Source organism: Sphaerodactylus townsendi, linkage group LG06, assembly GCF_021028975.2.
Source record: "Sphaerodactylus townsendi isolate TG3544 linkage group LG06, MPM_Stown_v2.3, whole genome shotgun sequence".
Classification (NCBI taxonomy): domain Eukaryota; kingdom Metazoa; phylum Chordata; class Lepidosauria; order Squamata; family Sphaerodactylidae; genus Sphaerodactylus; species Sphaerodactylus townsendi.
Genome location: NC_059430.1, coordinates 126,039,837 through 126,064,217, shown reverse-complemented (window position 1 = coordinate 126,064,217; position 24,381 = coordinate 126,039,837). Strand labels below are relative to the sequence as shown.

The following is a 24,381-nucleotide window of genomic DNA, read 5'->3' as shown; positions in this document are numbered from 1 at the left end:
CGTCCGCGCAGTTTTTTGAGCACCATTCGTTTTCACCAGCTGCGTTGGGGAGCCCAAAATGAACCTGCCAATTTCTTAGACGGCTTGTTCGGTTTCGAAGGCCACCCCAGCAACGCGTCTGGAGGCGGCCGGCTGCCGCCAACCCACCCCTCTTTATTTATGCGTAATTAACCTCATTTGCATACAATTTAGCATGCGCTCAGCGGGTGCGTAGAGCTACAGCCGGTGGACGTATTGCGGCAATGTTTCCCCCGCGGCCTTTTGTATAATTTCCAGTCTGAGGCTTGAAGTAAATGTGTTTGGGTGTTTGGGGAGAAGGTTTGTTACGGAACTGGGAGATCAGCTTGTACGGAGGCAGCTACGCGGCTCTCAAGCCTACCCTCAAATCTCTGTTCGGTTTCAGAACAACAATTGTGAGCCAATCGAGCGCTTGGCAAAGTGTCACGGATCTTCTGTTGCAAAGTTTCAGCTGTATGCAATCGGAGGTCAAGACTCTCTCCTAAACAGCCTTGCTCAGGTCTTGCAAGCTGAGGCCCATGGCTTCCTGACTGAGTCCATGAATTTCATGTTAAGTCTTTCTCTTGTCCCGCTGCCTTCAACTTCTGCTAGCATTATTGTCTTTCCCCTGCTAAAATTCACCAGGCGGTCTCCCAAAGTCCTGAGATATTCGGCTTTTCTGAGGCCCCTTCCGCACATGCAGAATAATGCACTTTCAATCCACTTTCACAGTTGTTTGCAAGTGGATTTTGCTATTCTGCACAGCTGCAAAGTGCATTGAAAGTGGATTAAAACGGCATTATTCTGCAGTGTGCGGGAGAGGCCTGAGTTGTTTATTATTATTGTTGTTGTTGTTGTTGATATAGATTTCACAGCTGCCAGATCTTTAGCTGGTTGTTGGCCTTCATTACAATTCGAACCTCACCCAGAAGCCTAGGAAGTTGTAATGTATCGGCGTGATATTCGTGCGGATCCCAGCAGGGCTGCCTTCTGAATTTGACAGATGTTAATTTTGTCAATTCGAAGATGTTTCAAGTGCTGCCCTAGTGTTTTCGGGATGGCACCCAGCGTGCTGATTACCACTGGGACAACCTCAGCTGGTTTGTGCCATAGACGCTGAAGCTCGATTTTCAAATCGTGGTATCTAGTGACCTTCTCGTGTTCTTTTTCAATGACCCTGCTGTCACCGGGGACTGCTATGTCGATGATGGTCACTTTCTTGTCCTCGATCACGGTTATTATTATTGTAGATTTCACAGCTGCCAGATCTTTAGCTGGTTGTTGGCCTTCATTACAATTCAAGCCTCACCCAGAGGCCTAGGAAGTTGTAATGTATTGGCGTAGTATTCGTGCGGATCCCAGCAGGGCTGCCTTCTGAATTTGACAGATGTTAATTTTGTCAATTTGAAGATGTTTTAAGTGCTGCCCTATCATCATCATCATCATCATCATCATCATCATCATCATCATCATCATCAGTATTAGTATTAGTATTAGTATTAGTATTAGTATTAGTATTAGTATTAGTATTAGTATTAGTATTAGTATTATACTTTTATACCGCCCACCCCCGGAGGGTTCTGATAACCCGGAGGGTTTTGATAATATACCGTCATTGATTCAAATAAGCTTTCCTCTGCAGCCAAGACAGTGGCAACATCTGTCCCCAAATCCCACAGCTGGAATAAAACTTCTTAACCTGCCTGGAACATTGAAGGCGAGGCTCGACTTTTTCAGTCCTTACATGTTTACAGGGAAACTTCACTTAGTTCACCAGGAGTTACTTCTAAGTAAAACAAGCAGACAATTCTAGCTTAAGGGGCCGGGGAAAACCCTCTCTGCTCAGCTCCACGTATGCAAGAAAGGAATGTTCAGGATTCCTACGTTACTTCGTATGTTCGGCCGGGGCACTTTAATGAGCCTGTTCTAACCTGTGGCAGGAAATAAATTGCAAAGACTTGCTCACCTCTCTCTCTCTCTCTCTCTCTCTCTCTCTCTCTCTCTCTCTCTCTCTCTCTCTCTCTCTCTCTCTCTCTCTCTCTCCTCTCCCCCCACCCCAAAAAAAAAAATCTTGTGTCTTTGTATATCTAAACTGGCTGGCCAAAGTTTGCAAGTGATTTTTTTTTTCTTCATGAGAGATTTTAATCACATCTTGGTATCATTATGCTCCGCTCCCCCGCCTGTCTGTCCTTATTGTCTAGTACAGCCGTCGAGGAGATACACAGAAAGATGATATCGGGAGACTGTTTTTAATGGGGAGAGAAGAGACAAGAGACTTGCTGCCAATGAAAACAGCATCCTCGCGTTTCCTTGTCGTCGGGTAGTTGCGCTCTGAACTTCTGGGAGAAAGGGTGGGACGGAAGCATTGCCAAAGACAGTGGAAGACGAGTTGGAAAGATGAGGGGGGGTACCTTTTCGGAATGTTTCAGCCTTGCCTGCGAACTTAACAAGATACTTATCAGCCCAGTAATTTCGGATAAACCCCATGGGACATTGGGAATCTAAGATCAGATTGCTGTCATTTTGTTTTATGCTCCAGGAGGGCAAAAATAATTCTCGGAGGACTTTGAGGAGGGGTGTTTAGCAAGAAAAAGGGGAAAAAACCACCTTGAAGAGTGGCGTATAAATTGGGGCCATAGCATCAGAAAATTGGGAGTGTCCTTCCAACAGGCCCAGGAAAGGTCCCTCTCTTTTATTATTTTGATTGAAGTCTATAAAATTATGCATGGGGTAGAAAATGTTGACAGAGAGAAAAATTTCCTCTCTTTCTCACAATACGAGAACCAGGGGGCATCCATTGAAAATGCTGGGGGGAAGAATGAGGACTCATAAAAGGAAACACTTCTTCACGCAACGGGTGATTGGTGTTTGGAATACGCTGCCACAGGAGGTGGTGATGGCCACTCACCTGGATAGCTTTAAAAAGGGCTTGGACAGGTTTGTGGAGGAGAAGTCGATCGATGGCTACCACTCTTGATCCTCCTTGATCTCAGATTGCAAATGCCTTAGCAGACCAGGTGCTCAGGAGCAGCAGCAGCCGCAGCAGGCCATTGCTTTCACATCCTGCATGTGAGCTCCCAAAGGCACCTGGTGGGCCACTGCGAGTAGCAGGGTGCTGGACTAGATGGACTCTGGTCTGATCCAGCAGGCTAGTTCTTATGTTCTTAAGGCCATTGCTTTCACATCCTGCATGTGAGCTCCCAAAGGCAACTGGTGGGCCACTGCGAGTAGCAGGGTGCTGGACTAGATGGACTCTGGTCTGATCCAGCAGGCGAGTTCTTATGTTCTTAAGGCCATTGCTTTCACCTCCTGCATGTGAGCTCCCAAAGGCAACTGGTGGGCCACTGCGAGTAGCAGAATGCTGGACTAGATGGACTCTGGTCTGATCCAGCAGGCTAGTTCTTATGTTCTTAAGGCCATTGCTTTCACAACCTGCATGTGAGCTCCCAAAGGCACCTGGTGGGCCACTGCGAGTAGCAGAGTGCTGGACTAGATGGACTCTGGTCTGATCCAGCAGGCTAGTTCTTATGTTCTTAAGGCCATTGCTTTCACATCCTGCATGTGAGCTCCCAAAGGCACCTGGTGGGCCACTGCGAGTAGCAGGGTGCTGGACTAGATGGACTCTGGTCTGATCCAGCAGGCTAGTTCTTATGTTCTTAAGGCCATTGCTTTCACATCCTGCATGTGAGCTCCCAAAGGCAACTGGTGGGCCACTGCGAGTAGCAGAGAGCTGGACTAGATGGACTAGATGGTCTGATCCAGCAGGCGAGTTCTTATGTTCTTAAGGCCATTGCTTTCACATCCTGCATGTGAGCTCCCAAAGGCACCTGGTGGGCCACTGCGAGTAGCAGGGTGCTGGACTAGATGGACTAGATGGTCTGATCCAGCAGGCGAGTTCTTATGTTCTTAAGGCCATTGCTTTCACATCCTGCATGTGAGCTCCCAAAGGCAACTGGTGGGCCACTGCGAGTAGCAGGGTGCTGGACTAGATGGACTCTGGTCTGATCCAGCAGGCTAGTTCTTATGTTCTTAAGGCCATTGCTTTCACATCCTGCATGTGAGCTCCCAAAGGCAACTGGTGGGCCACTGCGAGTAGCAGGGTGCTGGACTAGATGGACTCTGGTCTGATCCAGCAGGCTAGTTCTGCCCATGTTCTTAAAGGCCATTGCTTTCACATCCTGCATGTGGCAGGCTCCCAAAAGGCAACTGGTGGGCCACTGCAGTAGCAGGGTGCTTTGGACTAGATGGCCTCTGGCCTGATCCAGCAGGCTAGTTCTTATTTTCTTAAGGCCACTGCTTTCACATCCTGCATGTGAGCTCCCAAAGGCAACTGGTGGGCCACTGCGAGTAGCAGGGTGCTGGACTAGATGGACTCTGGTCTGATCCAGCAGGCTAGTTCTTATGTTCTTAAGGCCATTGCTTTCACATCACCATGTGAGCTCCCAAAGGCACCTGGTGGGCCACTGCGAGTAGCAGAGTGCTGGACTAGATGGACTCTGGTCTGATCCAGCAGGCTAGTTCTTATGTTCTTAAGGCCATTGCTTTCACATCCTGCATGTGAGCTCCCAAAAGGCACCTGGTGGGCCACTTTCACGAGTATGAGTGCTGGACTAAATGGACTCTGGTCTGATCCAGCAGGCTAGTTCTTTTGTTCTTAAGGCCATTGCTTTCACCTCCTGCATGTGAGCTCCCAAAGGCAACTGAGGTGGGCCACTCACGGTAGCAGAGCTGGACTAGATGGACTAGATGGTCTGATCCAGCAGGCGAGTTCTTATGTTCTTAAGGCCATTGCTTTCACATCCTGCATGTGAGCTCCCAAAGGCACCTGGTGGGCCACTGCGAGTAGCAGGGTGCTGGACTAGATGGACTCTGGTCTGATCCAGCAGGCTAGTTCTTATGTTCTTAAGGCCATTGCTTTCACATCCTGCATGTGAGCTCCCAAAGGCACCTGGTGGGCCACTGCGAGTAGCAGAGTGCTGGACTAGATGGACTCTGGTCTGATCCAGCAGGCTAGTTCTTATGTTCTTACGGCCATTGCTTTCACATCCTGCATGTGAGCTCCCAAAGGCACCTGGTGGGCCACTGCGAGTAGCAGGGTGCTGGACTAGATGGACTCTGGTCTGATCCAGCAGGCTAGTTCTTATGTTCTTAAGGCCATTGCTTTCACATCCTGCATGTGAGCTCCCAAAGGCACCTGGTGGGCCACAGCAAGAACCGGAGAGCTGGACTAGATGGACTCTGGTCTGATCCAGCAGGCTAGTTCTTATGTTCTTAAGGCCCTTGCTTTCACCTCCTGCAGGTGAGCTCCCAAAGGCAACTGGTGGGCCACTGCGAGTAGCAGGGTGCTGGACTAGATGGACTCTGGTCTGATCCAGCAGGCTAGTTCTTATGTTCTTAAGGCCATTGCTTTCACCTCCTGCAGGTGAGCTCCCAAAGGCACCTGGTGGGCCACTGCGAGTAGCAGGGTGCTGGACTAGATGGACTCTGGTCTGATCCAGCTGGCTAGTTCTTATGTTCTTAAGGCCATTGCTTTCACCTCCTGCATGTGAGCTCCCAAAGGCACCTGGTGGGCCACTGCGAGCAGCAGAGTGCTGGACTAGATGGACTAGATGGTCTGATCCAGCAGGCGAGTTCTTATGTTCTTAAGGCCATTGCTTTCACCTCCTGCATGTGAGCTCCCAAAGGCACCTGGTGGGCCACTGCGAGTAGCAGAGTGCTGGACTAGATGGACTAGATGGTCTGATCCAGCAGGCGAGTTCTTATGTTCTTAAGGCCATTGCTTTCACCTCCTGCATGTGAGCTCCCCAAGGCACCTGGTGGGCCACTGCGAGTAGCAGAGTGCTGGACTAGATGGACTAGATGGTCTGATCCAGCAGGCTAGTTCTTATGTTCTTAAGGCCCTTGCTTTCACCTCCTGCAGGTGAGCTCCCAAAGGCACCTGGTGGGCCCTCTGCGAGTAGCAAGAGGTGCTGGACTAGATGGGGCCTAGATGAGGGTCTGATCCAGCAGAGGCTGAGAGTTCTTGTATGTTCTTCAAGGCCATTGCTTTCACCTCCCTGCATGTGAGCTCCCCCCAAGGCACCTGGTGGGCCACTCTGCAGTAGCAGAGTGCTGGACTAGATGGACTCTGGTCTGATCCAGCAGGCTAGTTTCTTATGTTTCTTGAAAGGCCCACTTGCTTTCACCTCCTGCAGGTGAGCTCCCAAAAGAGCACCTGGTTGGGCCACTCGCTTGGTAGCAAGGAGTGCTGGACTAAGATGGACTCTGGTCCTGATCCAGCAGGCGGTTCTTATGTTCTTAAGGCCCGTTGCTTTCACCTCCTGCAAGGTGGTGAGCTCCCAAAGAGCACCCTGAGTGGGCCACTGCAGTAGCAGAGTGCACTGGACTAGATGGACTCTGGTCTGATCCAGCAGTGGCCGAGTTCTTATGATGTTCTTAAAGGCCATTGCTTTCACCTCCTGCATGTGAGCTCCCAAAAGGCACCTGGTGGGCCACTGCGAGTAGCAGAGTGCTGGACTAGATGGACTCCTGGTCTGATCCAGCAGTGAGTTCTTATGTTCTTAAAGACCCATTGCTTTCACCTCCTGCATGTGAGGCTCCCCAAGGCACCTGGTGGGCCACTTTCTTGAGGCAGCAGAAGGAGAGCTGGACTAGATGGACTCTGGTCTGATCCAGCAGAGGCTGAGAGTTCTTATGTTCTTAAGGCCATTGCTTTCACCTGCCTCCTGCATGTGAGCTCCCCAAGGCACCTGGTAGACCACTGCGAGCAGCAAGAGGAGCTGGACTAGATGGACTCTGGTCTGATCCAGCAGGCGAGTTCTTATGTTCTTAAGGCAGGTTACTTTCACACTCCTGCAGGTGAGCTCCCAAAAAAAAAGAGCACCTGGTGGGCCACTGCACGGTAGCAAGAGTGCTGGACTAGATGGACTCTGGTCTGATCCAGCAGAGTGAGAGTTACTTATGTTCTTAAAGGCCATTGCTTTCACCTCCCTGCATGTGAGCTCCCAAAAGGCACCTGGTGGGCCTTTTCTTGAGAGTAGCAGGGTGCTGGACTAGATGGACTCTGGTCACAGTCTGATCAGCAGAGCTAGTTCTTATGTTCTTAAGGCCCTTGCTTTTCACCTCCTGCAGGTGAGCCCCCAAAAGGCACCTGGTGGGCCACTGCGAGTAGCAGAATGCTGGACTAGATGGACTCTGGTCTGATCCAGCAGGCTAGTTCTTGTATGTTCTTAAGACCCTTGCTTTCACCCCTCCTGCATGTGAGCTCCCAAAGGCACCTGGTGGGCCACTGGAGTAGCAGAGTGCTGGACTAAGATGGACTCTGGTCTGATCCAGCAGGCTAGTTCTTATGTTCTTAAGGCCCTTGCTTTCACCTCCCTGCAGGTGAGCTCCCAAGAGCAACTGGTGGTGGGCCACTGCGAGGTGGCAGAGTGCTGGACTAGATGGACTCTGGTCTGATCCAGCAGGCTAGTTCTTATGTTCTTAAAGGCCATTGCTTTTCACACCCCTGCATGTGAGCTCCCAAAGGCAACTGGTGGGCCACTGCGCAGTAGCAGAAGTGCTGGACTAGATGAGACTCTGGTCTGATCAAGCAGGCTATTTCTTATTTTCTTAAAGGCCATTGCTTTCACATCCCTGCATGTGAGGCTCCCAAAGGCTTAACTGGTGGGCCACTAGGAGTATTAGCAGAGGTGCTGGACTAGATGGACTCTGGTCTACCAGTCCAGCAGGCTAGTTCTTATGTTCTTAAGGCCATTGCTTTCACGGCATCACTGCATGTGTGAGCTCCCAAAGGCAACTGGTGGGCCACTAGAGGTAGCAGAGTGCTTTCTGTGGACTAGATGGACTCTGGTCTGATCCAGCAGGCTAGTTCTTATGTTCTTAAGGCCATTGCTTTCCACATCCTGCATGTAGCAGGCTCCCAAAAAAGGCAACTGGTGGGCCACTGCGAGTAGCAGAGTGCTGGACTAGATGGACTCTGGTCACATGATCCAGCTGGCTAGTTCTTATGTTCTTAAGACCCATTGCTTTCACACTTACCATGTGAGCTCCCAAAGGCAGCTGGTGGGCCACTGCAGTAGCAGAGTGCTGGACTAGATGGACTCTGGTCTGATCCAGCAGGCTGGTTCTTATGTTCTTAAGGACCATTGCTTTCACATCCCTGCCATGTGAGCTCCCAAAGGAGCAACTGGTGGGCCACTGCGAGTAGCAGAGTGCTGGTAGACTAGATGGACTCTGAGAAAGTCTGATCCAACAGGCTAGTTCTTATGTTCTTAAGGCCATACGTACTTTCACATCCTGCATGTGAGCTCCCCAAAAGGCAACTGGTGGGCCACTCTTGCGAGGAAGTAGCAGGAGTGCTGGACTAGATGGACTCTGGTCTGATCCAGCAGGCTGATTCTGCTGTTCTTAAGGCCATTGCTTTCACATCCTGCATGTGAGGCTCCCAAAAGGCAACTGGTGGAGCCACTCACGAGTAGCAGAGTGCGCTGGACTAGATGGACTCTGGTCTGATCCAGCAGGCTAGTTCTTATGTTCTTACAGGCCATTGCTTTCACATCCTGCATGCTGAGGCTCCCAAAGGCAGCTGGTGGGCCACTCTGCGGTAGCAGATTGCTGGACTAAGAATGGACTCTGGTCTGAGTCCAGCTTGGGCTAGTTCTTATGTTCACTTAAGGCCATTGCTTTTTCACCTCCCCTGCATGTGAAGGCTCCCAAAGGCAACCTTTGGTGGGCCACTGCAGAGTAGCAGAAGTGCCTGGACTAGATGGACTCTGAAGTCTGATCCAGCTAGGCCTGGTTCTTATGTTCTTAAGGCCATTGCTTTCATCCACCTCACTGCATGTGAGCTCCCATGAGCAACCTGGTGGAGCCACTGCAGTAGCATGAGATGCTTTGGACTAGATGGACTCTGAAATTCTGATCCAGCTGGCTAGTTCTTGCATGTTCTTAAGGCCCATTGCTTTCACACCTCCTGCATGCTTGCAGGCTCCCAAAGGCAACTGGTGGGCCACTGCTGAGTAGCTTAGGAGTGCTGGACTAAGATGGACTCTGGTCTGAGTCAACCAGGCTAGTTCTTATGTTCTTAAGGCCGATTGCTTTCACATCCTGCATGTAGGCTCCCAAAGAGCAACTGGTGGAGCCCACTGCGAGTAGCAGGGGAATTGCTGGACCTAAGATGGACTCTGGTCTGAGTCCAGCAGGCTAGTTCTTGTATGTTCTTAAGAGCCATTGCTACTTCACATCCCTCCATGTGAGGAAGGCTCCCAGGAAGGCAGCTGGGTGGGCCCACTGGGAGTAGCAGGGATGCTTTGGACTAGATGGACTCTGGGTCTGATCCAGCGAGGCTAGTTCTTCTATGTTCTTAAGAACCCATTGCTTTCACATCCCTGCATGCTTGAGCTCCCAAAGAGCAACTGGTGGGCCACTCTTGAGTAGCAGAGTGCTGGACTAGATGGACTCTGGTCTGAGATCCAGCAGGCTTAGTTCTTATGTTGCCCTTAAGGACCCATTGCTTTCACATCCCTGCATGTGGAGGCTCCCAAAGAGCAACTGGTGGAGCCACTGCGGAGTAGCAGGGTGCTGGACTGAGATGGACTCTGGTCTGATCCAGCAGGGCTAGATTCTTGCTTATGTTCTTAAAGGCCATTGCTTTCCACCTCCACTGCATGTAGGCTCCCAAAGGCACCTGAGGTGGGCCACTGCGAGAGTAGCAGAGTGCTGGACTAAGATGGACTAGATGGTCACAGATCCAGCAGAAGCTGAGTTCTTATGTTCTTAAAGGCCATTGCTTTCACCACCCTGCATGTGAGCTCCCAAAGGAGCAACCTGGTGGAGCCACTGCGAGTAGCAGGGGTGCTGGACTAGATGGACTAAGATGGTCTGATCAAGCAGGCTGAGTTCTTATGTTCATTAAGGCCCATTTGCTTTCACATCCTGCATGCTTGAGCTCCCAAAGAAGGCAACTGGTGGAGCCACTTTCCCCGAGTAGCAGAGAAGTGCCTGGACTAGATGGACTCTGAGTCTGATCAGCAGGCTAGTTCTTATGTTCTTAAGGCCATTGCTTTCACATCCTGCATGTGAGAGGCTCCCAAAGAGGCAACCTGGTGGGCCACTGCTGAGTAGCTTGGGAGATGCTGGACCCCTAAGATGGACTACAGGTCTGATTCCAGCAGGCTAGTTCTTATGTTCTTAAGGCCATTGCTTTCACCTCCTGCATGTAGCCAGGCTCCCCAAAGGCACCCTGGTGGAGCCTACTGCAGTAGCCAGGAGAATGCTGGACTAGATGGACTCTGGATGCAGATCCAGCTGGCTTGTTCTTATGTTCTTAAAGGCCAAAATTGCTTTCACCTCCTGCAGGTGAGCTCCCAAAAGAGCACCTGGTGAGGCCACTGCGAGTAGCAGAGTGCTGGAACTAAGATGGACTCTGGTCTGATCCAGCAGGCTGAGTTCTTATGTTCACCAAAACCATTGCTTTCACCTCCTGCATGCTTGAGCTCCCAAGAGGCACCCTGAGTGGAGCCACCTCACGAAGTAACAGGAGTGCTAAGGACTAAGATGGACTCTAGTCTGACAGTCCAGCAGGCCGAGTTCTTATAATTTCTTAAGAGCATACTTTCACCCCTCCCTGCATGTGAGCTCCCAAAGGCACCTGGTGGGCCACTCACGATAACAGAATGCTTAGTCACTGGATAGATGGACTCTGGTCTGAGTCCAGCAAGCTTGAAACATTCTTATGTTCTTAAGGCCCTTGCTTTCTACACCTCCTGCATGTGCTTAGGCTCCCAAAGACACCCTGGTGGAGCCACTACGAGTAGCAAGGAGCCTGAGACTAGATGGACTCTGGTCTGATCCAGCTGGCTTGTTCTTATGTTCTTAGGTTCTTATTTTGGGGGGGCTTAAAACAGCTTCGGAGGCATCCTTTTTGTGGGGAAAGGAGTTGGGGAGCTGTTACCAATTGTTTCCCCAGCACTACAACTCCAATTGGGTTCTGCCGCTGCCGCTCTTCGCAACTGAAGCACACATCTACAGATCTTATCCTGGTATCTCATGCATAGTTTTGGCCCTTGACCGTCACTTGACCCCAGAGTTGTTTTGACAAGTGACTTCTAGCTCTTTAGCACAAAATCTCTTGTGCTGGATTAATGTCCATGACGGTGGGTGGAGGGAATGCTTCAAACTGCCCCTCCTGCTCCCATTCTTTTTATTTCCCTCTGGGATCTTCTGGGAAAATTTTTTCATTTTCTCACTTCCTTTCCTCCCTGTTCTCAACCACGAGAAGTATATGAAGCTACTTCCGGGCCCAGTTGCTTGGATCGACTCTGTAAGGGTGGGTTATTTAGGAAGACCTTCCCTGCGGACTGAATCTGGTCTGTAGAATATTTCAGCGCGTCTTGTGGTTTTTGCTGCGCCTCAATTGGACATGGTGTCGGACAGATGTGATGGATGCGTTTTGAATTGTGGTCACCTGCCCTTCAGACCTCAGTGGGTAAAAAAGAGATGAAAAGACATTTCGAGGAGACTTGAATTGGCTTTTCTACAAAGCCGCAGGAGATTGTTCTGGAGAAATGAAAGTGGTGTCGTCATCATACCTGGCATTTTTGTGATGATAAGTCCAGAAAGGGAAATCCCAAGGTACCAAAAATAACTAGAAGTCCTGCAGTGGCTTTAAAGACAAGACTTTGATTCAGTGGAAACATTTGTGGATTTTGTGAGAAGCTTTTTGAAGGGAACCCTAGAGCAGTGATGGCGAGCCTTTTCGAGACCGAGTGCCCAAATTGCAACCCCAAACCCACTTGTTTTATGTCGCCAAAGTGCCAACATGTAGCAGATTTAACCCTGAATACTGAGGAGTTTTAGTTTTAGAAAAAAAAGCTATTGGCTCCGGCGTGTGTCACTCAGGGAAGTAAAAGCTTGAGGTGGCAGTCCGGTGGCTTTGCTTTGAAGCAGCAGTGCAACTCTTCCAATGGGTGAATCATGACCCTAGGAAGGTTTACTCAGGAAGCAAACCCCATTTGCCAGCAACTAGGCTTGCTCCCCAGGTAAAGAGGTTTCTTCACAAGGATTTTCTTCCCACATGTAGAAATCCAGTGCAGGGTTTAACAAGTAGCTTAACAGGGTTACCTACACTGCACTTCCCCAAAACTTCAGGTCTTAGAGTTTAATTCTAATAATCGAGACAGTCCAGTGCCAGCCTAGATGTGTGTGTGTGGGAGGGGCTTGCGCTGTGCGTGCCCACAGAGAAAGAGCTCTGAATGCCACCTCTGGCACCCGTGCCATAGGTTCGCCACCACTGCCCTAGAGGCATCTTATTTGACAAAGTAGACTGGAAAGTCCAAAAAAAAAAAAAGGTGTTTTGCTGCAATGGAAAGCTCACTTGATGGTGCTACTAGGATCCTGTTTATTTTCGCTGCAGTTTTTAGGATAAGGCCTTGCTGTCACCTGCCAAGAGTTCTTGGGAATGGGACCGTGGGTGGGTGGGTATGGTCTATTAAATAAGAGCCAGCATGGTGTAAATGGTCAAAAGCAGATGGACTCTGATCTGGAGAACCAGGTTCGATTCCCCACTCCTCAACATGAATGGTGGATTCTAATCTGGTGAACTGGATTTGTTTACCCTGCTCCTCCGCATGAAGCTTGCGGGGTGACCTTGGGCTGGTCACAGCTCTCTCCAAACTCTCTCCGAACTCTCTCAGCCCCACCTGCCTCACAAGGTGTCTGTTGTGGGGACAGGAAGGGAAGAGGGGTTTGTAAGCTGTCTCGAGACTCCTTATAGGAGAGAAAGGCGAAGTATAGATCCAAACACTTCTTTCCCTTCCTCAGCCAAAGTTTCTCTGGCAAACCCACGGTTCTAGAGGACCCCTGCTCTTCTTGACGCCCTAACCAGCTTCCGGAAAGCTCACCGACCTCACATCCCGCATAAAAATCTCCGGTTTGTTGCTAGAAGTGTTTGTCCTCCGACCACTTTCCCTTAAGAATGTGTGTGGGGAAGGAAAAGAAACGCAAACCGGTTTCCCCATGGTTTGGCCTGCCCACCCTGCGGCCATTTCAGCCTCTTCTGTGATATATACATATGTGTGCATACATTTCCCCCCCAATAATCTGTAATATACGAAAGCTGTAGATCAGTGGTGGCGAACCTATGGCACGGGTGCCAGAGGTGGCACTCAGGGCCCTCTCTGTGGGCACGTGCAAAGAGTCGTTCCCTCCCCCCCCCCCACAAATCTAGGCTGGCCTGGGCCGCTGCGCTCGATTATTAGCATTACACCTCAGACCTAGTTTTGGGGAAGAGCAGGTGTAGGTAACCCCTCTTAAGTGCTGTTAAACCCCGGCTGCACAGCAATGGAGAAGCTTGCTTCCTGAGTATTTCCTGCGTAGGGTCTTGAATTCACCCATTGGAAGAGTTGCACGGTTGCTTCCAGCATAAAGCCATGCCGTCTACCCGCATAGAAGCTTACTCTTGAGAGCCGAACCCGTTTTTTTTAAAACTAAAAGCGTCAGTAATACAGGAGGTCAAATTACAGTGTTGGCCCTTGGCGATAAAATAAGTGGGTTTTGGGTTTGCAGTTTGAATTTTCGGTCGAGAGGTTCGCCATCACTGCTGCTAGATAACTTCCTCCTGTTATTCCCTTTCCGGCACACAAGTTTAGTGAGGTTATTTTTTTGGAATGGTGTGCTGTGGCATTTCAAAGAACTTGTTGTGACCCGCGGACAATCGAGAGGCGAGTGCCGGAGGCGTGTATTCAGCCCAGCAAGCCTCCCCCATGAATTCCTCCGGAGCTAGGCGTTGGCTTTATTATGTGCCGCGTTGCCCGTTAGGGGTTCTGCATTCCCGCCGTCGAATTCCCTTTCAGCTCCTACAGCCACCCTGGGCCCGGTGCCCTGCCTTCTCTGCATTCTGGGTAAGTTTCAACCTTCCTGGCAAACCTGTCTCGGCAGATCTCGTTCTTGCCCTCCAGACTTTTGGACATCCCTCTGTTCTTTCCAAGATGGGCGGGAGAAACATCCTGCAAGCCCCTTCCGTTACCTGTTCTGGTTCGAGACCTTCAGTGAAGAAGACCCTTCTGGCTCTCCATCCGCAATTATGAATCTGTCTTCCCCCACCCCCCTTCCTCGGCTTTCCGGCTGGTTCCCTGGCGGCTTAACCCGTTTCTTAGCGCTTCGGCCCTTGCCGAATCGCTCCCCTCCCTTTCCCCATGCCCGGCCCTGCAGGAAAAAAGGATGAAAAGCCTTCCCTCATTCTCTCCCCCCACCCTTCCGTCCATTTGAGGGGCTTATCCAGGAACAAAGACCCGAGCACGGCCTGGAATCCCAAGCAGCTGCTGGCCGGCTTCGCTGTGGGGCTTTCAGATCAACGATTTCCCCGCCTTTCACACTCCCAGCCCACACAGGGTCAACTCGCTGCTTTATTTCTCTCCCCTCCACTGCCCTGACATTAAAAAAAAACCCACAAGATTGACTTAAGTAAAGGTCCAGGCAGCATCCCTGTGTCTAATGTGGGGATGAAGGAACACTTAGGTGATTCCCATTTTGTATTGTGAAAATTCGAACGCTCGTTACACCGTAATTCCTTTCTCAGAATCCCAGAAGAACACATGTCTGAAATGCGTACATGTCACTACCACACATGGGCTCCATTCAGAAGAACCACTGGGGCATGCGCGGCCTCGTCCCCTTCTAATGCATAGTTTCCTTTTCCATGTCCTGTTTAAGGCCATCTGATGTTTGCCAGATCACCAAACTTTAATGGGTGTTTAATTCTCCAAAGCAAAACTGAAAACCGCGGTTTGACGTGGGTCTCTCGTTTGGAAGCCGAGAACAAATGGTAGTTTGTCAACCAGGACACTGTGGCAAAATGGCACTGAGTGGAAGCTGCTTGTGGCAGGGGTGGTATGGTGGTATGCATGAATCGGTGACTGAACAGAGTCAATATCTGTCGTCAAAAAAGGTGGTCTTTTTCAAACTGTAAAACTTAGGTCCGTGGTGGCGAATCTTTGGCACTCCAGATGTTATGGACTACAATTCCCATCAGCCCCTTCCAACATGGCCAATTGGCCATGCTGGAAGGGGCTGATGGGAATTGTAGTCCATAATATCTGGAGTGCCAAAGGTTCGCCACCACTGACCTAGATGTATGACTATCTAGAGCCAGCGTGGTGTAGTGGATAAAGAGCAGGTGCCCTCTAATCTGGAGAACCGGGTTTGATTCCTTGCTCTACCACTTGAGCTGTGGAGACTTGGCTGGGGAACTAGATTAGCTTGTGCACTCCCACACATGCCAGCTGGGTGACCTTGGGCTAGTCACAATTCTTTGGAGCTCTCTCAGCCCCACCTACCTCACAGGGTGTTTGTTGTGAGGGGGGAAGGGAAAGGAGTTTGTAAGCTCCTTTGAATCTCCTTACAGGAGAGAAAGGGAGGATATAAATCCAACTCTTCTTCTATCATGCTGCCTGCACTTGAGGAACGACACAGACTAAGAAAGGGGGGAAAAAACCTCTGCCCCAAAGTGCTTACAGTCTAACTTTAGACAGGTGGAGGAGGATGAGAATGAATGCCAGGGATGGAACAGCAAGGGCATTAGGAAAGGAATGCTTGCCAGGGGGGTGACAGATAGGTTGTTGAGTACAGAAACAAAGGCCCTTTCCCCACTTACCTTACCGGGAGGAGCTGCTGCAAGTGCCAATTCCCAGCATGTCGCCCATGATTCCTGGCCAGCGCACCCGGCTTCCCACAACCCCGCGCATTCGTGGGGTCATCAAAAAGCCATTTGAGACAGACACCTTGAGGGCCGAAGAGCTCTGAGAAGGCACTGTGACTAGCCCACTGCCTCACCCAGAAGTGTTCTAAGTCAAAGCAAGGGAAATAAGAATCCAGATAAAGAATTCGCTGCTCCATGTAGAAGTAAGGGAATCAAACCTGAGTTCTCCAGATTCACCGCTCTTAACCACTACAACCGCACAAGAGGCTTTGTAAATAGCAACTGTGTGTGGTGTGTGTGGGGGGGAGTAATCTTTCCTCTCTGCATTGTTTTCCTAACCTCAAAGCGTCCTTCGCGGCTTCTGTCTGCTCCAATGCAGAGTGCTTGTTTGCCCGCAAATTGGCAATGTGCGTACACATGTGTGTGGTGCGGTGGAAGGTGTTTAAGCCACACACACCCATGCCACGGCCGTCCTCTGAAGTGGGCACAGCTGCTGTTTACAGCCCAAACAAAGTTTGGAGGCTGTGACTCACAACACCCAGCATTTTGTTTGGTTTTTCCCTAGCGGAGTGGGAGACCTTTGGACAGCTCAGGGAAGCAAGCCCCAGCCAAATTGGAGTAATGCACACCTCAGCATGGCGAACGGTGTTACTAAGTTTTTTTTGGCAAGGGAGGCTGTTGACCGGCTGTAGGGTGCAGGATTCTTGACAGCTGGGTAGTCCTGTTAGGAAGAGAGGGGTGGGGTACACTTGGGTCGAATTACTGCTTCTAAATGTTTTCAATACATGAATGAAAGTAAATATTTGTAGGGCATCGATCTGGTCCAGAGACCCAATGTGTGTAGCAGTTACCGCGTTGGGCTCGATTCAGGTCTCCGTTTTGGCTCGAAGCTGATTGGTTGACTCTCGACCAGTCCTAGCCTACCATGGCCCAGGGTTTCTGTGAGGGATAAAGATAGGAAGGAAGGAAACCATGCCTCCCGAGCGCTGTGGAAGAATAGGTAGAGTTAAAAGGGGATAGTGTCTGTCGCGGGAAGAATGGCCAGCGTTGTTCCCGTGATATAGCAAAGCTGAGAATTTGAGAGCTTACTTTCGGAAGAAGCTGAAGTGAAGGATCACGGCTTGCCAGAGGAAAGTTTGGAAATGGGATAATTTTGCATTTCCCATCAGAAGTGGGGATTTACTTAAGGTCTGCTTCAAACTTCTAGCAGGAATGACCATAAAATTATGTTCTTTAAACCACAGCCTGAGGCCGGTCCCGTGGGCCAATAAACGCGAATTAAGGATGGTAATTTAAAGACCCATTTTTTTGGGGGGGGGGGGACTTCGTACAAATCCCGCCCCAAAGCAAGTCTGTCACATGTTATTTCCCCCAAATCGGGTTTTTTGGAAATCGCACTGTCCACAAATCTTGTAAAATCCCAGGTTGCAGCCGCTTGCGAGCAACGGGCAAGGACCAAATGCATTTTTCGCCTAAAAAAAAAATTCCCGAGCTTACATCGCACATAGCCTCGCAGCGGGTGCAGATGAATTAATTATCGTGTCAGTGAGACATTGGCCTGGCTGTGGGAGTTCCTCTGCATGTGCCTGCGTAGCTATGCACTAGTGGGAGATAAATAGAAAAATAGACGTGCCTCCGTGTGAAGGCGCAACAGCAATTCGCATTGTTTCCATGGGCTCCGATCGCTGCCTGCACAGATGCATGCAAACGCGGAAACAGGAAAGAGGGTTCCTTTTTATCCCGACTGCAACCCGCTATACATTTGCTATGCGGAAAGGGCCTGAGAAAGCAAGCCTTTATTGGCATAGACAACAGTACAACAATAAATAATAAAAGCAGATTAAAAAAGCATAATATACAATACAGGAAATAAATGTTCAGGTCGAAGGAAATCCTACTACAGCGTTTAAGTAATTTCCAGGAGAAAGTCCGCCACCATCATACAGAGAAGGGGATCAGAGTTGTCCATGCAAGTGAGTGTAATCCTAAATAAATCCCGGTGAGATCGGTTGGAAATGTAAAGGGAGTAAAGATTCCACATGCACTTGGATCTGAGTTTTCCTTTGCATCTGAGACAGTGGAAGAGTAGTTGGTGGAGCCAGAGATTCAAGCTGAGACCAGCATCGTTACACATGGGCACAATCTTTTAGCCTTTTCTTGCCCTTATTAAATCATGCCATGTAACCAAGAGGCCAGAAGGCATAACATTAAACCTGGCGAGCATTATGGCTCTCCTTTGAGCAGGGTTTATTAAGCAGTACAGGTAGTGGGCCAAGTGGCCCCGTTCAAATGGGAGAGAAAAATACAGGGAGGGAGGGGCTGAGAAAGGAGAATTAGACAGGGAAAGAGTGTCCCATCTTTCTCAGCTAGGAAATTTGGAGAGAAATCATGTTCCTTTGAAGTTTGATTATCAGCAGCAGGAAAAATGGGTGTTGAAATGTCTTGCAAGAGAAAGTGTTGAGGAAAGAGCCGGGTTGTGTGCGCTCGCCCGGAGGCGGCACGAGTGTGTGAGAGGGCTTTTCTTGGGAAAGAGGACTAACTTTTCAGACCCGCGGCCAGAAATGTTGTGTAAAGGGAGAGAAATGGGAGGCGAAGTCGGCTGCAAAATAGATACTGTCTGAATCAAGTTGTTAAAAGGGGTGCATCTGGGGGATTTAACTGAGAACCAGGGTGGCAAAGTGTTAGAGTATTGGATTTATTTGCCTGAAGGGGACCCAGTTCAAATTGTCACTTGGCTCTTTGGTTGTTGTGAGAATGAGGGGGAGCTGGGGATAAAGTATGCTTCTCTGATTGAAAAAAATGAGCTCCATACTTTAAAATTCCAGAGGATTTTTTCTTTGCTTTGGCAAACGTCGTCTCCTGTCATAGTATAGTTCTCTCCTGTTGTGGGAGGACAATTTTAAGAGTCCTAGAAATGGCCCTCAAAGCCATTTAGCGCAGTGACTAATGGCATTCATTTGTCATTAACACCGTTTTAATGCAACGTGAATGTAATCATCGTGCTTTATGAGCCATATCCTTTTCCCTCTATTCTTTTTGTTTTCCTTTGTCAAATCTTACCTCAGCCATGAAGTCATTGAGGTAACTTGAGGCAAATCATTCCTCTTTGTCTTCCTCCTTTGCTCTCCACCCAGTGCTTCTGCATTATAGGGGATAATATTAGCCTACCTTGCAGGGTTGTTTGGAGGATTGCTGCAGTAATATACATGAAGAACACCGAACATTCCTCTCAAGTCCTGTTTCTCTGTGACCCCCTAAGAGGAGCAGCAGTGGCGTAGGAGGTTAAGAGCTCGTGTATCTAATCTGGAGGAACCGGGTTTGATTCCCAACTCTGCCGCCTGAGCTGTGGAGGCTGATCTGGGGAATTCAGATTAGCCTGGGCACTCCCCCACACGCCAGCTGGGTGACCTTGGGCTAGTCACAGCTTCTCGGAGCTCTCTCAGCCCCACCTACCTCACAGGGTGTTTGTTGTGAGGGGGGAAGGGCAAGGAGATTGTCAGCCCCTTTGAGTCTCCTGCAGGAGAGAAAGGGGGATATAAATCCAAACTCTTTTTCTTCTTCTTCTTCTACTTTATTAATAGTTGCCCCTCCCAGTCATTGAAATACCCTTCCCCTTGGTGGGACTCACTTAGGCACAAAATCCAAATTTTTAATTAAAGTTTTATCCCACATTTTAATATGTTTTAATGATCTTACCTGTTTGATGCTTATTGTGAGCGGATCTGATGTTGTCATGCGGTGTGAAGCACCATTTGGGAGGTTCTCGTTGTTCAGTCAAAATTGCCTTATTGCTATGATGTTTGTTTGAGAAGCTGGGTTTGAAATTTTAAACATTTTACTCTTTATTGTTAGGCAGTTCTGGAGAAACAGCATGTAAATTTCCGAAACAAACATGCTATATAAATGCAAAGTAATAACATTTATGCTACTTGGGTGCTGTGTGGTTTCCGGGCTGTATGGCCGTGTTCTAGCAGCATTCTCTCCTGACGTTTCGCCTGCATCTGTGGCTGGCATATTCAGAGGATCCTCTGAATATGCCAATACAGGTCTGGCATCAGGAAAATGCTGCTAAGCTCCTCCCTTAGCCTCAAGCTCACAACATTCCGGCCGTGAAAGCCTTCGACAATACATTTATGCTACTGTTTCTGCTGGGCTTTGAGGCTGTGACATCCAAATGTATGCAAATTCTGGAAAAAAATGTGTGTGTTTTTACTGTATTTGTATTCTTGGAGCTCTCTCAGCCCTACCTACCTCACAGGGTGTTTGTTATGAGGGTGGAAGGGCAAGGAGATTGTAAGCCCCTTTGAGTCTCCTCACAGGAGAGAAAGGGGGATATAAATCCAAACTCCTCCTCCTCCTCCTCCTCCTCCTCCTCCTCCTCCTCCTCTTCTTCTTCTTCTTCTTCTTCTTCTTCTTCTTCTTCTTCTTCTTCTTCTTCTTCTGCAGCTTCCTGTTTCAGGAAGTGTGGTCACTTCTTTGGTGAATGTTTGGGAGGGAGATAGCATCAGGCTGTGTTCACACAGACAAACATAATCAGGGTTTAGACTTTAAGAAAGCACAGTTTCTTTTCAGTTTGGCCCAAACCTAACATGGGTCCACATAGGATCCATGCAGCTGTCAAGTTTTTCACCCGGGCCCCTTCCGCACATGCAAAATAATGCACTTTCAATCTACTTTCACTTTGCAGCTGGATTTTACTGCGCGGAATAGCAAAAACCCACTTGCAAACAATTGTGAAAGTGGATTGAAAGTGGATTATTCCGCATGTGTGGAAAGGGTCTCGGGCTTGTAGGCCGGCCCTCAGGGAGAGCTACATCAGGGCCTGGCCTTTCTCCATCCTTCTTTCTCCAGAAAAACACTACGCTGCTGTCAAGATCCACCATATATCTCCCTCATTTGTTGTTATCTTCCAGGGTGCCGTGCAGCCGTTGAAGTATCCGTCCCACCTGAGGTGGAGGTGTTGCTAGGCCAGGAGGCAACCATTTCGTGCACGCACACTCTGACGGGAGGAAGCGATTACCTCCTGGTGGAGTGGTTTATCGTGAGTACGAGGGACGGTCAACAGGGCTGGGCATGGCTGAGGTAACCTTTTTTTTAAAAAAAGAATAAGTTTAAACTCTTCTGCAAGTTTATGTTGCTCCATCCTCACAGATGGACAAGAACGGAGAGCAACGCCGCGTGGCCTTCTGTGAGCAAGACACCCGGAAGGTGGACAAGAACACCGAATACACCAATCGCATTTTCATCGACGACGACTACGGTTTGGTCATCAAAGCAGCCGAACTGAGTGATGAGAGGGCTTTACCGCAATAAATACGTGATGGCTGAGCGGGGAACCAGCAGGGCGGCCCAGGTCAAGGTCTACGGTGAGACTCTTTGGTCGACCCATGGGATGTCCCTCATTAAATCCTTTCTCTCGGGCTTTGCTTAGCCTTCTTAGCTTATCCTTTTTCTTATTCCAGCTCCTCACGTGCTTGTCCCTCCCAGTTTTTCTTCCTTTGCCTCCCAACATGTCCGCACTTGTGGCCTTCCTTTCAGAAGAAACGCCACCCAGAATTCTCTCGCTGATGCCTGCTGCCTTTGGTCACCCTTGCCCTACAAACAGGGGCATAACAAGGCAAACCTGAGCCCTGGGCAAAACCTGAGTTGGATGCCCCCCCTTAGGCCATCCCACCACAACCAAAAAATATTTTTTTGTACCAGGTCATTGGTGCCTGCAGGGGGTGCATTTTTTAGACATATTGCCACCAACATTTCAGCGTATCATCAGGAGACTGCCCTAATGATACTCCCCAGGTTTAGTGCAGTTTGGTTCAGGGGGGCCAAAGTTATGGACCCTCAAAGGTGTAGCCCCCATCTCCTACTGGCTCCCATTTTTTTGTTGGAAGCAATGGGGATGGGAACACCCCTTTGGGAGTCCCTTAACTTTGGACTCCTGAACAAACTACCTGCTTTGAGGGGTGGCATAAGGACAGTCTCCTGATGATACAGCTAATTGGTGCTCTAAAACTGCGCCCTCTGCAGACCAAACGGAAAACCACTGAAAATACCCAAGCAGACCCTGCATTTTTGGTGCCCCCCACAAGGTGATGCCCTGGGCAGATGCCCACCTTGCCCAATGGGCATTACGCACTTGACAGTTTTCATCGTGAGCTGAAATTAAAGCGAACTATTGAAGGCTGCATAGACAGCCTTCGTCTTCATCTTCCTTTCCTCTCCCGTCCCATGAGAGTCTCAATTTTCGCCTTCGAGTGAGCACCTCGTGCTTTGGCTTCTGTTCTCCTGTAAAACACCGTGGACATCGACGGTGCTGTAGAAAACACCCGTCAATCCTGCATGGCCCTCTTTGGGCCACGTGTCTCAGCAGCATCTGCTCTCCATCCCAACGGCTCGAGCCCTTTTGGGTGATCTTAACACACCTGTTGCGAACTTTTGAAAGCCCCCAGAGAGAAGATTTGGATGTCCTCCTCTGGCGATTGTAGCTCCAGAGCAGAACGTCCAAAGCTGTCCACCCCCACGCCCGGCACCAAATGGATGCTGGAGATAAACAAAATATTTGACAATTGTTATTTCAAGATGTGGATCGTGCACTGTGTGTAATGAGCGGGCCGGCTCCTTCCTCAGTAGATCCAGGGGGAAATTTGAGTAGGCAGTGTCTGGACAAGAGGCGCGTCAAATATTTGCTCGCCTTTGCAGTTGCTAATTTCGCAGTATTCAGGTTGCTTTGTCTCTCGTGTGTGTGTGTGTGTGTTCTAGTCTGGACATACCTGTTTTAGCACGCTGACAAAGGAACTTCTATTCCACAGGTAAGTCTGCTTAGGTTCAAAAGACATGCAGGAGCCGAAGGGCTGCAAGGAGCTGCCGTTCCTTAATCTTGCAAGCGTAGCTCTTCTGTCAGAGCAGCAGCCATTAAGGAAGGTAAACATTTTCTCTCAGCTTGGAAAAAGAGAATGCAAATAGCAGTCCTCTCCTTTTTATCTGGGATGCAAATATTAGACCACCCAGCTGACAGATGACGGCTCTTCTATGCAAAGTTTCCAACAGCTCCTTTTCTGTCACCTGCGTTGTAGGTGTTTGCGCACAAGAGTTTTAGTACGTCTGCTCTCTCTGGCAGTGGCGTAGGAGGTTAAGAGCTCATGTATCTAATCTGGAGGAACCGGGTTTGATTCCCAGCTCTGCCGCCCTGAGCTGTGGAGGCTTCTCTGGGAATTCAGATTAGCCTGTGCACTCCCACCTGCGCCAGCTGGGTGACCTTGGGCTAGTCACAGTTCTTCTGAGCTCCCTCAGCCCCACCCACCTCACAGGGTGTTTGTTGTGAGGGGGGAAGGGCAAGGAGATTGTAAGCCCCTTTGAGTCTCCTGCAGGAGAGAAAGGGGGGATATAAATCCAAACTCTTTTCTTCTTCTTCTTCTTCTTCTTCTTCTTCTTCTTCTTCTTCTTCTTCTTCTTCTTCTTCTTCTTCTTCTTCTTCTTCTTCTTCTTCTTCTTCTTCTTCTTCTTCTTCTTCTTCTTCTTCTTCGTCGTACACTCAGGTGGCTTTAGTACAGCTCAGGGGCGTACCTGCCAGAGGGACATGGGGTAATCAATGTCCCCGGGCACAAGTAATCTGGTCACGTGGGGGGCACAAAATCGGCCCCCCACATGACCAAATGCCTTCCTTGCGGCGTGGCTGCTGAGCCAGGAAGAGGGGCTGGCTGCGGCCCAGGAAAGTGGGGCATGGGGGGGGGAGGTGAAGGGGAGGGGCGCAGCAGCTGGGGCAGGGACAGGGCCGCCCAGAGAAGTGTTTTGTTTCCGGGTACCATTTGGCCCCCATATGCCTCTGTAGCATCTTACAGCAGGGCAGCCAGTAAAGCACTCTTGTGGACTAGTGGCTTATTTCCAAGATGTTTTAATGGCATCCTGATCGGCTGTTGTGGTTAAGAGCTCAGCCTGCCGACGAGGCCAGCTGCCCTCGAGAAAGATAAAATATTGATCAGAAACACAAGCAGAGTCAGGTTTCAGCATCTGGGAATCAGTGTCTTCAGTTTTGCTTGCGGCTGTTGGTCGGCGCAGAACGGAAGCACAATTTAGGGCTGTCGTACAACATACCCAGGAAATTTCCCACAACTCTGCAGTATTTATCCAAACGCAAAGGTAGGTTTTCCCCCCCACGGATATGCTATAAACGAAACTTTTAAAAGTGTTTGTGTATGTGGAGGGGAAGTCCTCTTATGTTTGCGTAAAAGTCGCCATTTACCTCTGTTTCCCCCAAAATGAGACCTATCCTGAAAATAAGTCCTAGCACAGTGGTGGCGAACCTTTGGCACTCCAGATGTTATGGACTACAATTCCCATGCTGGCAGGGGCTGATGGGAATTGTAGTCCACAACATCTGGAGTGCCAAAGGTTCGCCATCACGGCCCTAGCATGATTTGTTGGGATTTTTGGAGGATGCTTGAAATATAAGGCCTACTCCAAAAAATAAGCCCTAGCCTCATTCCGCACATGCAGAATAATGCACTTTCAAACTGCTTTCAGTGATCTTTGAAGCTGGGCGGAATAGCAAAATCCACTTGCAAATAGTTGTGAAAGTGGTTTCAAAACGCATTATTTTGCGTGTGCGGAAGGGGCCCTAGTTACAGATTCCCCAGCGCAGCTGATCTGGTCACGTGAGGGTCGCAAAATGTAAGACATCCCCTGAAAATAAG

The 24,381-nt window shown here is 49.5% G+C and overlaps 1 protein-coding gene across 1 annotated transcript in view; it reads left to right on the top strand.

Moving 5' to 3' along the window:
- Nucleotides 1–24,381, top strand: part of BCAM (basal cell adhesion molecule (Lutheran blood group)) — a 78,819-nt gene that overhangs the window by 35,315 nt on the left and 19,123 nt on the right. The window contains 3 exon segments of the mRNA XM_048501713.1: nucleotides 20,608–20,735; nucleotides 20,846–21,004; nucleotides 21,006–21,060. Coding sequence (XP_048357670.1) covers nucleotides 20,608–20,735; nucleotides 20,846–21,004; nucleotides 21,006–21,060 — 342 coding nt within the window.